This window comes from Psammomys obesus, unplaced genomic scaffold (genome assembly GCF_907164565.1).
Source record: "Psammomys obesus unplaced genomic scaffold, mPsaObe1.curated_primary_1811, whole genome shotgun sequence".
NCBI classification, from domain to species: domain Eukaryota; kingdom Metazoa; phylum Chordata; class Mammalia; order Rodentia; family Muridae; genus Psammomys; species Psammomys obesus.
This window is the reverse complement of record NW_026596073.1, coordinates 15,534,901-15,549,513: the sequence shown is the minus strand read 5'-3', so window position 1 is coordinate 15,549,513 and position 14,613 is coordinate 15,534,901. Positions and strand designations below refer to the sequence as shown.

The following is a 14,613-nucleotide window of genomic DNA, read 5'->3' as shown; positions in this document are numbered from 1 at the left end:
GCAACTTGCCACCAATCTTCAGGGACCCCCATGATGGGAGGATAGGATCTGTTCTCTATGTAAGTTGTCCTCTTGTCTCCACACATTAGTCATGGCATGCACAAACTCCACACACATACACATAAAAAATTAACTATATTAATAATTTTTTCTATCTAAAACATATGAATGTATTCTGTCTGCTGTTTAATTCAAGATTACTGGGAGGCTAGTATTTCAGTGCAAACAGAACTAAGTTCCCGTCCTAGCTCTGTGAATAGACCCATCCTTTCACTGGGGACAAACTACCTGCTAAAGTAATTTTCTTCTAAATATTTTTCAAAATGTATATTTCCTATTATTAAGAAAGTAGAGACAGGCTGGGCATGGTGGTGAACGCCTTTAATCCCAGCACTCAGAGAGGCAGAAGTAGGTGGATTGCTGTGAGTTTGAGGCCAACTTGGTCTACCAAGCAAGCCCAGGACAACCAAGGCTTCACAGAGAAACCCTGTCTTGAAGAACCAAAAAAGAAAAGAGACAGACAGAGAGAGAGCATAGAGAGAAACCTGGATATCACATGCCTGCTCCCCCACCCCAACTGTAAAAACATGAGGTGGGTGGACAGTTCATCCCTCAGAACCCCAGAGGAAATAAGCTGTTCCTTGAGATAAAAGCTGAGGTATAAAACCAGTAGAGGGGTCAGGTCAACCAAAGAAGAGCCATGAGGTTCTTTTTGCTTATGGGTGTCATCTCCACCACTCTTGCAATTGCTCCTGTCCGCTTTGACAGGTAAATTTCCCTTCCTGTGGTCCATTCTCCAGGTGAGAAGAGAATTAAGGAATACATCTTTACAATTCACTGATTTTTTTGTTTCTTTGGTTTTTGTATTTTGTCTACTTGAAGGGAAAAGGTATTCCGTGTGAAGCTCCAGGATGAAAAGCAAGCAAGAATCTTGAAGGACTTGACCCAAACCATTGAGGTAAGGCATTCAGAGGGGTATTATAGCTTTCTTTTTTATTCTCTAAAAGATATTCCCTTTTATTTTATATTCAGTGCCCACCAGGCTCCCAGAGGCTGACAAGCAAGTGAAAGTGACAGGGATAACTCAGCCAGCAGCCAACACCTCACTTAATTCTGTTTCTATGGTTCACTGCTCTTCCTTATGGCTTTCCAAGCAACAGCTTCTAAGCAAATCGGAAACACGCCTTTCTCATTGCCTGCTTTCCCTCCTGTCTGTACTCTGAATCTCCCCACCACCAACATCCACACCCACTGCTTCTGTTCAAGTACAAACTGATGAAAGTAAAGTGCTGGCTGATGTTCGCTTGCCAAGAGAGGACACACTTTCAAACGAGATTCTTACTGTAAAGCAGTATCTTAAAAACCAAAAAGAAAAGATAACATGTTCTATCATTGGTTCAGCTGCTTCTTTTACACAGGGCACTTTGTCCCAGTCAGCTTCCTCCTGTTTCATAATAACCAACAGATTTACAATGCAACACCTTTAAAACAGAGAACCTGAAGTAAAAACATAGTAGCTGAAACTTCCAACGTTACACTTCAGATTTAAACCCACAACCAAGCTTGGCTTCCATTCTAGCCACACTGCTCAGTCAAACCACTCAAAAGGTCCGCCTAGTCTAATTCCTAAGTCTTCCTCACACCCGCACCATCATCTCTGCGCTGCCGATGGCAAGTCCATCCTGCCTCTGGACCAGTTTCAGTATCCCTTTTCTAACACACCCATGTCTAGGGTTTTAGTCTCGCCTCCCACAAAGCCAAAGGATCCCTGCAATCTTACAACCAGACAACTGAGCTTCCTCATTTAAAAATGTCTGTGAGGACAGCGTGCAAGGGTTACAACCAAGGCAGATGTGAGGGTCCAAATCCTAGTTCTCTTCTGTCTCAGCGGCCTTAGGCAAGTTACAGAAGCTCACTAGTCGACATGCAGCTGACAACTAGCTGTTCTCCAGCAGCAGCAGCTGAAGCTCTAAGTCGGCACAGTAAGGGATATTACAGCCTTCTGTAAAAAAGAAAATAAAGCATTTATTGTGGGGTCTGGAGTGGGCAGAGTCCTCCATGGATTGCCACGTGGCTACCTCTTCAGTCCCCAGTCCCTCCTCTATTGTTTCCTGGCCTTGGAGATGCACACATCACATCTCCCACCTCTTCTTAGGAGGCATGTTATTTTCTAATTCTTTATCTGGCTGAGTCTTCTTGTTTCTGTAAGACTCTGATTGGCCAATATCTCCTGCAGGAAATTGCCTTGCTCTTTCTCTTAGGACATCCTGCTCTTTCCTCTGCGGTTGGCTAACATGATGGAAATACTTGTGTATGGCTTTGTGTGGCACACAAAATCTTCACTTAACAACTTCCCAGTGAGACGCCTCTGTGGCTCCGACCTCTGTGCCTGCTACTTAATGAACGTTCACAGCAGTTCTTTGAGCTCGAAGTTCTTTCTCCACATTTTGTTGTTATAACACAGATAGTTATTGTGAAGTCTAGCCGATAAACTAACTCCTGATGTGTTCAACTTATGCTATAATGTTGCAAAGTGAACAAATGAGTTGGTTGGTTCATAAAAACTTCATGCTGTCCCATAATAGTCTGTCCAAGAGTTAAAGTGTGGTGCAACTAAAAGACACCCAAGACCGGACCTGCCTCAGTCATGGTGTGATAGTGGAGACTGGGCACCTTCTTTGTATCTGGCAGCCTGAGAATTTGTACTTCACTTGGCTTCAGAATTGACTGCAATTTTAAAGAAACCCAAGAACTGGAATCTCCTCAAACTATTTTAACCTGAATGATTTTCTTATGAGCTCATTCATCAAATTTGTTGAAATTTGTTCAGCTACAGGCACATATTAAACAGAAAACCATCACTTATGAAATCTCAGGATGTATATAATGAGGTGGATTCATCTCACTGTGTCCACAGTACTCACCAGGGAAGCCCAGTAACCACATTTTTTCATTAAAGCACACTGAAAAATAATCATTTTCAGTGGTTTCATCAAGAATGTGTTACTAAAATAGTAAAATTAAAAGACATGATTAATAAACTTCACCTTCTTTTCAGACACAAACCCTCCAGGAGTTCCAGAATTCACAGAGAAATCCATGGATGGAGACAGAAAGTTGTAAAAGCGGAATTACAACCAACTTTGGCCAAATCAATTATTAAATAATCCTGTTCACATCCAAAATGATAGACATGAAGAGAGATTAACCAAAAGTTGCCTCTTCTATTTGCTCTGATAAATGCATTGTCCTAAAATATTAGTAGAAATTATTTTCCCACTACGTGATATTCAACAGCTCTTACACACATTTGTCAAAAAAAAAAAAAAATCTCATTCGCTTATTAGTTACACAGAACCCTACATCCCTTTATGGTGCATAATACATGGTCAGTGTGTGTGTGTAGTATCTATATGTGCTTTAGTGCATGCCCTCCTGTGTGTGAGGAGCATAGAGAAACCCATATGAAAACAGAAATCATCAAATGTCTTATCACTTTACCTTATTCCTTTGAGAAAGGATTTCTCAGCGAACCCAGCAACCAGCGAGCCCCAGAAGTCCTCCTGTTTTTAATCCCCCAAATTTCTGATGTTACAGGTGTGCATGGCCACACTCAGCATTTTAAATATACACATGTTTGGCAGACAAGCAAGCAACATCTCACAATGGTCTTGTCTCTGTAGCTTGACTTCTGGTATCCAGATGCTGCCCATGATATCGCTGCGAACGCGACAGTGGATTTCCGAATTAGTGAGAAGGAATCGTGGACTCTCCGGTCTACCTTGGAACAACATAAAATGCACTATGAGTAAGTCCTGGGCAAATATCCATCTACGTTTCATAGTCAGAGTTTGGGTAACCTTGAAATCTTCAGAAAATTTTTAATATCTTTGAGATTTTGGAGGGTGGATTTCATACATAAGCATACTATATTTCCATCATTTCCAACCCTCTCTGTCTATTGTCCAACTTTTCCTGTGTTTTGTCTACATCCTTGGGGTTTATGACTTTATCGTCTATACTTATTATCCTTATTAGTGATGCACACACAAGCACACCCCTACTCAATGTTGGCATATTTTCTTGTGTTTAGAACTACCACATGGGACTATATAACCTAACTGATTACCTCTAGTAGTTATGGGTGTCTTATGGGTCTTTATCTAGTTGGTCTTGTAAAATTTGCCCCATCCATGTTGACATGTTGCCTGGTGTGGTTACATACAGATCTTGTGTAGGCAAACCTGTTGTGTCTCAAAGTCACTGTCTTTCACTGGCCATCTGGGTCCTCTGGATCTTACAGCTCTTTCACCCTCTCTTCCAAGGTGCTCCCTAAGCCTTAGGTAGAAAGATTCTAACATAGACACACAAACTAGGGCCAAGCACCCCACAGTCGCTAATTCTCTGCTATATTGACCTGCTATGAGGATATCTCACCTTGCCAGATGGTCACTGTTACAGTTTTATAACCTGTAGGTGACAACCTATAGGTTTATAACCAGGTAGGATTGTTAATTGCCTCTCTCCCATGGCAGCCTGCATACGGTTTCCAGGTCAGTTTCATCTCGATTTCTCCAAGTCCTGTGTCCAAAATATACAGTGTCTTCAGCAATAGGCTCTTCTATTCAAGTTCTGGGAAGCAACCAAGAACAATGGCAATAGCCTATATTGTTGGGGGGTGCCCTGGGCCCCCTGACCAACAGCATTCCACAACTATGAGAAAACATATGGCATTTGGCATTTGTCTTTCTAGGTTTGGGTTACTTCATTCAGTAAAATATATTTCAGTTCCATCCATACAATGAAACTGTTTTTAAATTGGGCCTGCCAAATACTACAATGCAATCTACACAAGATAAAATTCACGGTTTCTTTCAGACTATTGGAGTATGTTGGTAAAAGCGATAGGGTTATTGGCAGTCCAGTCTCCATTTTACATTTGGTCTTCTCTACAAAGGTAAGCTACATATTCCAGCTCCATAAGCAGAGAGATCGGATGTGAACCAGCAGGACTGTCTAAGCAAGGTACATCATCACCACTGAGTGGTAGCCAGCCCAGCCCAGGGTTCATGAGCTATGAGGGATGCCCAGCACTTCTACCATTTTAGATGTGGACAGGATTCTTTAATAATTGATTTGGTCATAGCTGTAATCCAGCTTTTACAACTTCCTGGCTCCTCCTCTGGAGTTCTCTGTGAATTCTGGAATTCCACCCTAAATAATACTGGTCACTGGGTCTCTAGACTTGTGGAGGTCCCTCCAAACACTATGGCTGGCAGAGAAATTATCCAAATGAGGCAAGAAGGAAATCCAGTTCAACAAGTCTTAGTCAACTGGTTTGGGTTCACACTTCTAGAGACTGACCCTTGATCAGTTTATTTTTGACATATTTAAGCATAGCAAAACTTTGTAAAAAAATTTTTTTCTTGTGACAATAATTACAATAAAGCTTAAGGCATGACGACATCAAAACTCCTTTGTAAAGCACCTCTGACCCCTTCCATAAAAAAAATACGTTCTGTTGACTGAGAAACAATGCTCAGATTAAGGGTCATAATAGTAAAAAAAAAAATTTACACAGTATGTGGAACCTCTTTCATAAGAATGGGTTCTATTGACTGAGAAACAATCCTCAGCAATCTGGGGGGGGGGGGGGGGGGGTTGGATGGGGCCTGGCTCTAAAGATAGCCAAAGAGTATCAGATTTTTAACTACATCCAGAAAATGGATCTGAATCCCTTCTGTTAAATAGAAAAGCCTGTGAATTTAACATTCCTGTTTCTCTAGTGCTATCTGTGAGTACAAAAACCTCATGCCTTCTATATAGATTCACTCCATAACCAGCCTTCTCACTTGTGATTTGTGCTTCAGTGTCTACACTCTGCAATTTACATAATGAATAGAGACTTGATATCAATTCCTAGTAGTAATTAATTTTCACAAAGTACCCAGCCCAAACTAAAACACAGTAGTGTTCAGCCAAAGTCTATACAATCTGGCTGGAATAACAGGACTTAAAAAAAAAATGAAAACAGCCAGGCATGGCAGCGCACATCTGTAATCCCAGCATTCAGGGAGGCAGAGGCAGGTGGGTCTACAAAGCCAAGGCCAGCCTGGTCTACAAAGTCCAAGATAGCCAAGGCTACACAGGGAAATCCTGTCTCGAAACAAACAAAAAGATGAAACGTGCAATGCTTGCCATGACTGTAGATGAAGCAAGTCACTGGAAGACAGAGGCAAGGGGCTGACATATGCATTTAAGCAAATACCTTTCTCCCCTCCCCACCCAACCTGACCCCATCTTGTATCCTCCAGGCCTCTCTTGTCTGAAATAACCCTGACCCTGCAGAGGTGTGAATGAGATCCTCACAAGTGTCATTTCATCTCAGACCCAAATAGTTTTTTGCTTCCTGCATCAAGAAGCAAAATGCTAAACTATTTATTAAAATTCAACTTATCTGTCTATGACAGGGTTTCTAAAAAGTGTCTCAATTTAGCTACAGACATGGGAAAACCATGTAATTACATATCTTCCTCACAAATGTAAATATGGAAAGTGATCTTTAAAAAGAAAAATATTAAAAATTCTGTATTCAGGGGCATAATTTTATATGCATATGAATTATGCACATTACTTGGTGTTGGTAATAGAAAAGAGTTCTTTTTTTTCAATTCACTTTACATTCTGATTGTATCCACCTTCCTCCTCTCTTCCATATTCCAGCCTCCCTCTATCTTCCCCCTATACCTGCTCCTCTGCTCCTCAGAAAAAAAAGACCCCCCACTAACCCACCCCAGCACATCAAGTCGCATCAGGACTGAGCGCATCCCAGACAGAAGAGAGTTCTAAAAAATAAATAAATAAATAAATAAATAAATAAATAAATAAATAAATAAATAAATAAATAAAAGTTTGCTTACATTTAAGACACCAGGCTAACTAAAAACAAAGAAGCTAGTCTGACAATGATTCACTTAAACGTTCTTTATTAAACAGTGCACCCAAACCATTACTCAGTTTAATGCATCAGTGCATGGTATCTTTTCATTTTCAGAAAATTCAGCTACTAAAGTAGCATGCATGCGTAGTTCCTTTTTACTTATACTTTTATAAAACCATAAAAAGCCAAATACAAAACACAAATACTTATTACATATACTTATATAGTAAGTATATACTAACAAAGGCAAGCAGACTGATTTGTGTTGAAAGAAAAATACATATCCTGGACTGAGTGTCAGAGGCAGACACTGTATTTCAATTCAGCCATTAAAACTCTAAGTGTATTTGTGAATTTTTCATATTGGGATAGTTTCTATCATTGTGTTTTCTTTGATCAAAAGTTAAAATTAGAAAATAAAGTTATTCATAAGAATTAATTCAAAAAACCAGCTGCTAATACACTAAAACTCAAACTGTACAATAGAATAAAATTATAGTAAGAACTACGCAAGATTACCTGGAAATGCAAGATACAGGTATGCAAACTCCCGCAGTGACATTCAGCACTCTAGGTTAATGGTTGATCACCTCATAATGTTCATCCAGATACAAATTCATGCTCTACATGTAAATCCACCCTGTCAAATAATTGTCTCAATCAGATAAAGCCAACGATTTACTTAGCTGCTTCATTCATTTTTTTTCTTCATGCTCTGCACACACGTCTACGTATTATTTGCTCCAGGGTATAACAGGCTTGTGAACTTGGCTGCAAGAATTGAAAAGGTACTGATTATGGTAAAAATAGAAACAAACAAACAAAAAGAAACAAACAAAAAACAGAGGGGTGTTGTAGGTGAAGGGGGAAAATGATTCTGAAGCAAAACACATCAGACTCATCCAAATCAAGGTATTTAACACTAGTTAAAATGGGGGTACTAAAGGGAGCGACTTCACATGGTTTCCACGAGGAGGGACCGGTTCTATCTATATGGCTAGTTCCTTCTATTAGCTCAGGAGAAAAAGAGGCCATTCGTATGCGTGTGTACATGAGCTCACACACGCAAACACACTCAGTGCAGAGGACTGAAGGGTGCTGTCCTCCCTCCCTCTAGAGAATGAGCCTATGTCATAAAGTTTATTCCCCAACAGATGTTATGCCACAGACATTAAGAAATTTATGTCAGCAAATCCAGAGCTTAATGCACATGGTAACCCGATTAGGAATTCACCAAACTCAATTTTACAGAAACCTAAAAACATATTTTAAAAATAACTCTGTTACAACATGGGCACCAAGGGAGCCCAGACCAGTTGTACAAAACAGCCTAAAATGATCCAGTCTCTCTCTTTCTCTCTCTCTCTCCTTCTCTCTCTCTCTCTCTCTCTCTAACATAAGTTAGATACTGGCTCATAGTTATCTCATCTTTCTTTGATACTCTCTAAAAGTAGCCTTGAAACTGAAACTCATCTGATCACTTCTCTGAACCAAGTTGGAGCTCACTGACTTTGAAAGACAAACATCCATGGCAACAGGGGGACTAAAAACCTTACAAAAATTTTCCAAGACCAAGAAAACTCTGACCTATCTGGTGGCTATGCCCAGAGCTCTCACCCCAGCAAAGAAGGCACTATTGTGTAATGATTCCTACATTGTCAACAGAGTCACACACTGTAGGTTCAAAATTCCAACTTAACACCTGTAGAACATGACAATTTTGAATTGGACTTAAAGTCCTCCATAAAATATAATGATAATAGTACACAACCACCATTGCTGACAATGTCAACATGATCAAATATCGGTAAAGATTTGAGCGCAATGCCTGATATGAAATAAAGACTTGACAAACGTTACCTGTTTGTATTCTTAAACCCCCAGTGCTAATTATCATTTCTCCTACATTTAAGATTAGAACATTTTTCGAACACAGTAAATGAATCTAGAAAATAATAGTTGAGAGAAAGTCATGTGATTCCCTCTATTAGTGGGAAGTCATGTGATTCCCTGGCTTCTAGCTAGTGGAAGAGTCAATAAATGGTATCTGGCCCTAGGTCATAATTCCCAGCCTGAGGCTTATCTTGTGGTCCATAGCTGCAATAGTCTGGTATCCTCATGCATTTGTGGAAAGATTGTATTTCCATTAAGATGGTTCTCTTTTGCTGTTGCTATCATGAGAGCTGAATCGACCAGTGTTAAGCCTGAAAATTCTCGTCGAGATATAAGGTTCTCTGACTGACTAACATTGCCTTGAATTGTGACTCAGCCTCTGAGATCACGAAATGTTCATTTTGTTGATCAGACTACTTGTATTAATGCAGGTGGAACAAAAGCTATGTGTTCCCTCTAGAGATTGAGGCAGTTAATTATATCGGCAGCAACTCCTCAAAACATGATTCCAAACCTCCTCGGGCTTCCTAAGAGTTTCAGTGCAACATGCCCCAGGGCTCTCCAAAATTGCTCTCACACATTCACATCCTCAGAAATCCCAAATTCATAAGAGACGATGCTAACCACACAGTGAGTTAAGTGTAACGGGAGTAATAATTCCATCAGTGCAGCGAATGAGAATGCACATCAGAGGTGGTGTTTGCTCCTAGGTGCTAAATAAAGTCTAATTAGGAATACAGCACACTTGTGTTCTTCATGAGAGCCGGATCCATAAGCCAGCTCACACGAAGAAATCAAGCAGAGCAAGCAGAGGACCTCTGCAGTGTTTCAGCTCATCATAAAAATTGTGGAGGAGGGGTGTCATTGAGTCACATGACTACAGATAATCAAATGTAGGTAAAGGGAACTCTGTAGAGAGGTTGTCAACCGTGAAACCCGCCTTCACTGTTCGGAGGTTCGCTGGGTGGGTAGGGAATGTGGAGCATGTCTCACCACTTATTCATTCATCTTCAAAATCTTAGGTGATGTATTTGGTCTCATTAGAAAAGGGAGGAAAACGGATGTCAGAGAAAATATTTAAACTGCTCAGGGTCACATCTAGCATCAAGAATAGAACTTGGTAGCCAGGCATGGTGGAGCACGCCTGTGAGCTCAGAACTCCAGGAGGCACAGGCAGACAGGTCTCTGTGAGTTCAAGGCCAACCTGGTCTACAAAGCAAGTCCAGAACAGCCAAGGCTACCCAAAGAAACCCCATTTCAAGAAACAAATAAGCAAAAGTACAGGACTAGAGTTCAATATCAAAAGCATTTGAACTTAAGCTGTTGCTTCCTTATTAGATGACTATGAAAATGATTGCGGATGATTAGTAAGTGATTACAGAGAACATTAAAGAACAGATAACACCTTCCTGATTTTACGGTTTGCTGCTAACAAATGGCAAATGTCATCTCCTGAGCAAAAGCAGGACACTGCCTTAAGAGATTCAACAGGAAGTGACATAATCCAGACACAGAGCCCATTTCCATAAATTTTCAGTTTTTTCTTTTAGGGTTATCCTGTTGTCAGGTAGGTTTACTTTTCTATGTAACCCAATATGGCTTGTTTTTAAGCAAGTCATTTCTCAATGACTCACTGTTTCTATTCCTTCTGGGTTAAACACAAATTGTAAAACTCTATGTAAAAAAAAAAATAGGATGCTTGTAAACTTCCTGCAGCTATACTATAAAGTTTAATACTCTCAGCAATTAGTAATAGATATCAATACAACTTTGCCTTAGTAAGCAATAATACAAAGATCACCTAAGTAAATCCTACCATATTAATACCATTCAACATCATACTTAATTGTGAGAGATAGATTTCTCCATCAAGAGAATTAAAAAAGAAGAATGCCCTCTTCCAGTTCTATTATTTCTCTATGTTTTGAAAGTTTAACCAATACAATAATGCAAATAATAATAATAATAATAACAGAAAAAGTAAAAAGAAAATATAGTCACTCACAGAGAAAGTAACTACATCAGAAACTCTAAACACATAACTAAAATTTAAAAGGTCAATTAAACTTTAAAGCCAATAAGGTGGGTAAGTGAACAAGATAAGTGTAACCAAATCAAATATATTTAATGTGAATAATAAGCAATTTAAAAGTATACTACAGAAATGTCACTTACAAGACTAGTTTAAAATACATGCAAGGGCAATCAAAATATATAAAATTTTACTGAAACATCAAAACAAAACAACTTAGTCTGACTTTAGCAAAATTCTTCTCAAACTTCCATAATTTAATATCAAAACTTTTATCAAGAAGCCACTTTTCTGATTATTTTATTTTCTAAAATTATTCTAACAGAAAATTTTTTGAAAATAAGAATAAGGAGGTACTATACCCAGCATTAAATTTTATCATACATAAAAACAGTTTCCTACTACATGAGTTCAAAAATGAGTTCATGAACTTGAGTAATAAGTAAATCCATAAACAACAACAAAAAAACACATTAAAGCATTTGTTTGCATAATGAAAATAGCACTTTTGAAACAAAGCTCAAGCATTTTGGATTCTAATCCCCAACTCAAAATAGAAAGACATTCTAACTACAGTGCTGGCAACATGCTTAGATAGGTAAAGGAGTCTGCTGATGAGTCTGACTATCTGATTCTGGTTCCAGACAGTCACATGGGAGGAGAGAGCTAGCCCCTTGACCTACATAAACACACACATAAACACACATGCATTAAAAAAAATGTTAAAAGTCACAAATTATAAATACGTAATTTTTTTAGTAAGAATTTCCTCATTAGTTAAATGGTGATAATGCTGACAGGATTAGCAATGTATATAAAGCAGAATCTGGCCCATATTAAACAAATTCAGGACAGAGTACAAAAGAAAAATGAAGGTTAGGAAATTTGGTGTGTTTGGGAGAAGCTAGAGACTGAAGAGAATATCCACTAACTAGACCAGTCTCCTGGTAGAGGGAGGGGAACACCGACCAACCCACAAAAACTTTGACCCAAAATTTACCCTGCCTACAAGATGTGCAGGGATAAAGATAGAACAGATAGAGCAGAGATTGAGGGAATGTCCGACCAATGCCTGGCCCATCCAAAGACCCACCCTATCAGAAAGTGTCAACCTCTGCCACCATGAGATATGCTCTGCTAAACTTGCAGACAGGAGCCTGATGGAGGTCCTCTGAAATGTGCTACCCACCAGTATCTCAAAAGAGATGCTGAGACTCACAGTCACCATTGGGTGATGTGCAGTGTGTCTCGTAGAAAAGTGGGAAGAAAGAGAAAAGGACCTAGATGTGACAGGAGCTCCACAAGAAGGCCAACAGAGCCAACTAACCAGGGCCCAGAGGGGCTTGCTGGGACTGAAGTATCAACCAAGGACCATGCATGAACTGTACCTAGACCCCCTACAAAGATGTAGCAGATGGGCAGCTTAGGCTTCATGTGGGTCCTCTAGTAAATGAAGTGGAGATTGTATCAGACACAGACTCACTTGCTAGCTTTTTTATCACTTTCCCCTGGCAGGACTGCCTTGCCAGGCTACAGGGGAAGAGGACATGCTCAGTCCTGATGCAACTTGATGAGGTGGAAAAGGGAGCTTCCCTTTTCTGAGGAAAAGGAGAGAGCAGAGGGGGGGAAGGGGAAGGAGGGAGAATGGGACTGGGATGGGAGGAGGGAGGGAGCTACAACAAGGACGTAAAGTGTATTTAAAAAATCAATTTTTTAAAAAAGAAATTATATAACATTTAAAAGAAAGATCTTGAAATAGCAAGATGGGTTGACTCAAGAAGAGATGAAATTAAAAGTGGAGGTATAAACTCTTTTACCCCAACAGTGTCACCCTCCCAATGATTTTTTTTTTTTTTTACTGTTTTTTTTTCCTCCCTCTCAAAAGCACCCTAGCCAAATCATAGCGCTATCATTAGACAAGGTATTTGACCACAATTTGCTTCAGGTTTTTTTTTTCCAGAAAAAGTTAAAAAATCTCTTGAGAAGATGAAGTGAACATAAAAGTTTAGAGAAATACTTTGCTTGCGCTAAGTGCTAAACCTCTAGTTGGTTTCAAACATCCTAGTATTTCATTGTAAGGGGAAAAAAAGCAATAAATATAATTAATTTCATTTAACTAAATGTACCTCAGATACTATTATCTAATCATACAACCAATATAAGACCAATGACTGAAATATTTTACATACAAGTTCTTCAAAATTTCATACATAATATACATTTGCCCTAATCTCTACTTCTGGGCAAAGCTGTTTTAAGTTCTGGACAGCAACATGAGTCCAGACCTGTCAGAAAGGTCAGCATAGCTCAAATAGATGGGGTATCAGAAGCCACTCGATGCCTTGTCCAAAGAGAAGCTGCCTAGGGCAGAGGAACGAGGAAGTGGACTTTATTTCAGATAAAGGAGAGGAAGAGGCATTTTCCTGCAAAGAAAGATAAAATGTTCTCTTTCCTATGATAAAATCTTCCTATGATAAATGTATGTTATCATTCTCTGTCAAACAGAATCCTGATACATGACCTGCAAGAAGAGATAGAGAAACAGTTTGATGTGAAAGATGAAATCGCAGGCAGGCACAGTTATGCAAAATACAACAACTGGGAAAAGGTATGGTACAATGCCTGTTAGAGTCTTTTTAAAAGGCTTTCCTCCTTTACCATTATGCAGTTTTCCTGTATTTTTAACTCCTCAAATTTTATTTTGATCTTAAGATTGTTTCTTGGACTGAAAAAATGGTAGGAAAACATCCTGAAATGGTCTCAAGAATTAAAATTGGATCGACTTTTGAAGATAATCCATTATATGTTCTCAAGGTAAGAATAATTGAAGAGGGAGGGGCATGGGAGAAGAGGGAAAATAGGTGGGATTGGGAAGGGATGAGGGAAGGGGCTACAGCTGGGATACAAAGTGAATAAACTGTAATTAAAAAATAAATTAAATAAATAAATAGAATAATTGAAGAACCATTAACTAGTTTGTTATTGTAAAACATGGACATAAACTCACTTTGTGGCAGCTAAGCTAAATTTGAAATTGGAAAAGATGTTATTTTGGAATATTTAAACTCTGGGCTTCAATTCAGAAAACAATCTTCACTGTAATCAAATAAAAAAAAAAAAGGTGAGGGGGAGCAAGTGCCTGCTGCAGATTATACAATGAGCAAACCCATTTCAGAGGACAGCTGTGTTACAAAGCAGTTTACAGTGGCCTTGTCTAAACACTTCTTCCAAGTCCGTTAAAATGGAATGAAACTGGTGAATGAAAGTCAGGGTGAAAGGGTTAAACATCGTAATAGGTAATCCCAGAAGAGCAGTGAGAGCTTCAGAGCCAGGGTCAATGAGGAGCCACCCCCAACTACTGCCAGGCTGTGCAGACACAAGGATTCTGCTGGAAGGCACTCACATTCCATATCTCCATTCAAACGAAATTCAAATTTAGTTTCTCCAACCACCAACTAAATCTGAACTCCAGTGAAAACAAAACCCATTCAAACAGCAGGTCCTGGTCCTGCTCTCCACTCTACATGCAGCACCAGGCCTCACTCAGGCTTTACAATTAACAATGTAAACATTAACAATGGAATAAGAAAGACAATATATAGAGCTTGTTTGCTGTTTTATTTTTGAGGGAACTTGGATAGTTGTGGTTCTGAAACTCGGATTACAGGTATGCATGTGGCTTCCTGTCCAAAAACAGGTTATGTGTGTGTGTGTGTGTGTGTGTGTGTGTGTGTGTGTGTGTGTGTGT

The 14,613-nt window shown here is 39.3% G+C and overlaps 1 protein-coding gene across 1 annotated transcript in view; it reads left to right on the top strand.

The window, feature by feature from the left end:
- Nucleotides 1-250: 250 nt before the first annotated feature.
- Nucleotides 251-14,613, top strand: part of Cpa3 (carboxypeptidase A3) — a 27,243-nt gene continuing 12,880 nt past the window's right edge. Inside the window, exons 1-5 of the mRNA XM_055626082.1 lie at nucleotides 251-768; nucleotides 883-958; nucleotides 3,684-3,808; nucleotides 13,371-13,473; nucleotides 13,578-13,679. Of these exons, the coding sequence (XP_055482057.1) occupies nucleotides 701-768; nucleotides 883-958; nucleotides 3,684-3,808; nucleotides 13,371-13,473; nucleotides 13,578-13,679 (474 nt within the window). The 5' untranslated portion in view covers nucleotides 251-700. The remainder of the gene's footprint in view (nucleotides 769-882; nucleotides 959-3,683; nucleotides 3,809-13,370; nucleotides 13,474-13,577; nucleotides 13,680-14,613) is intronic.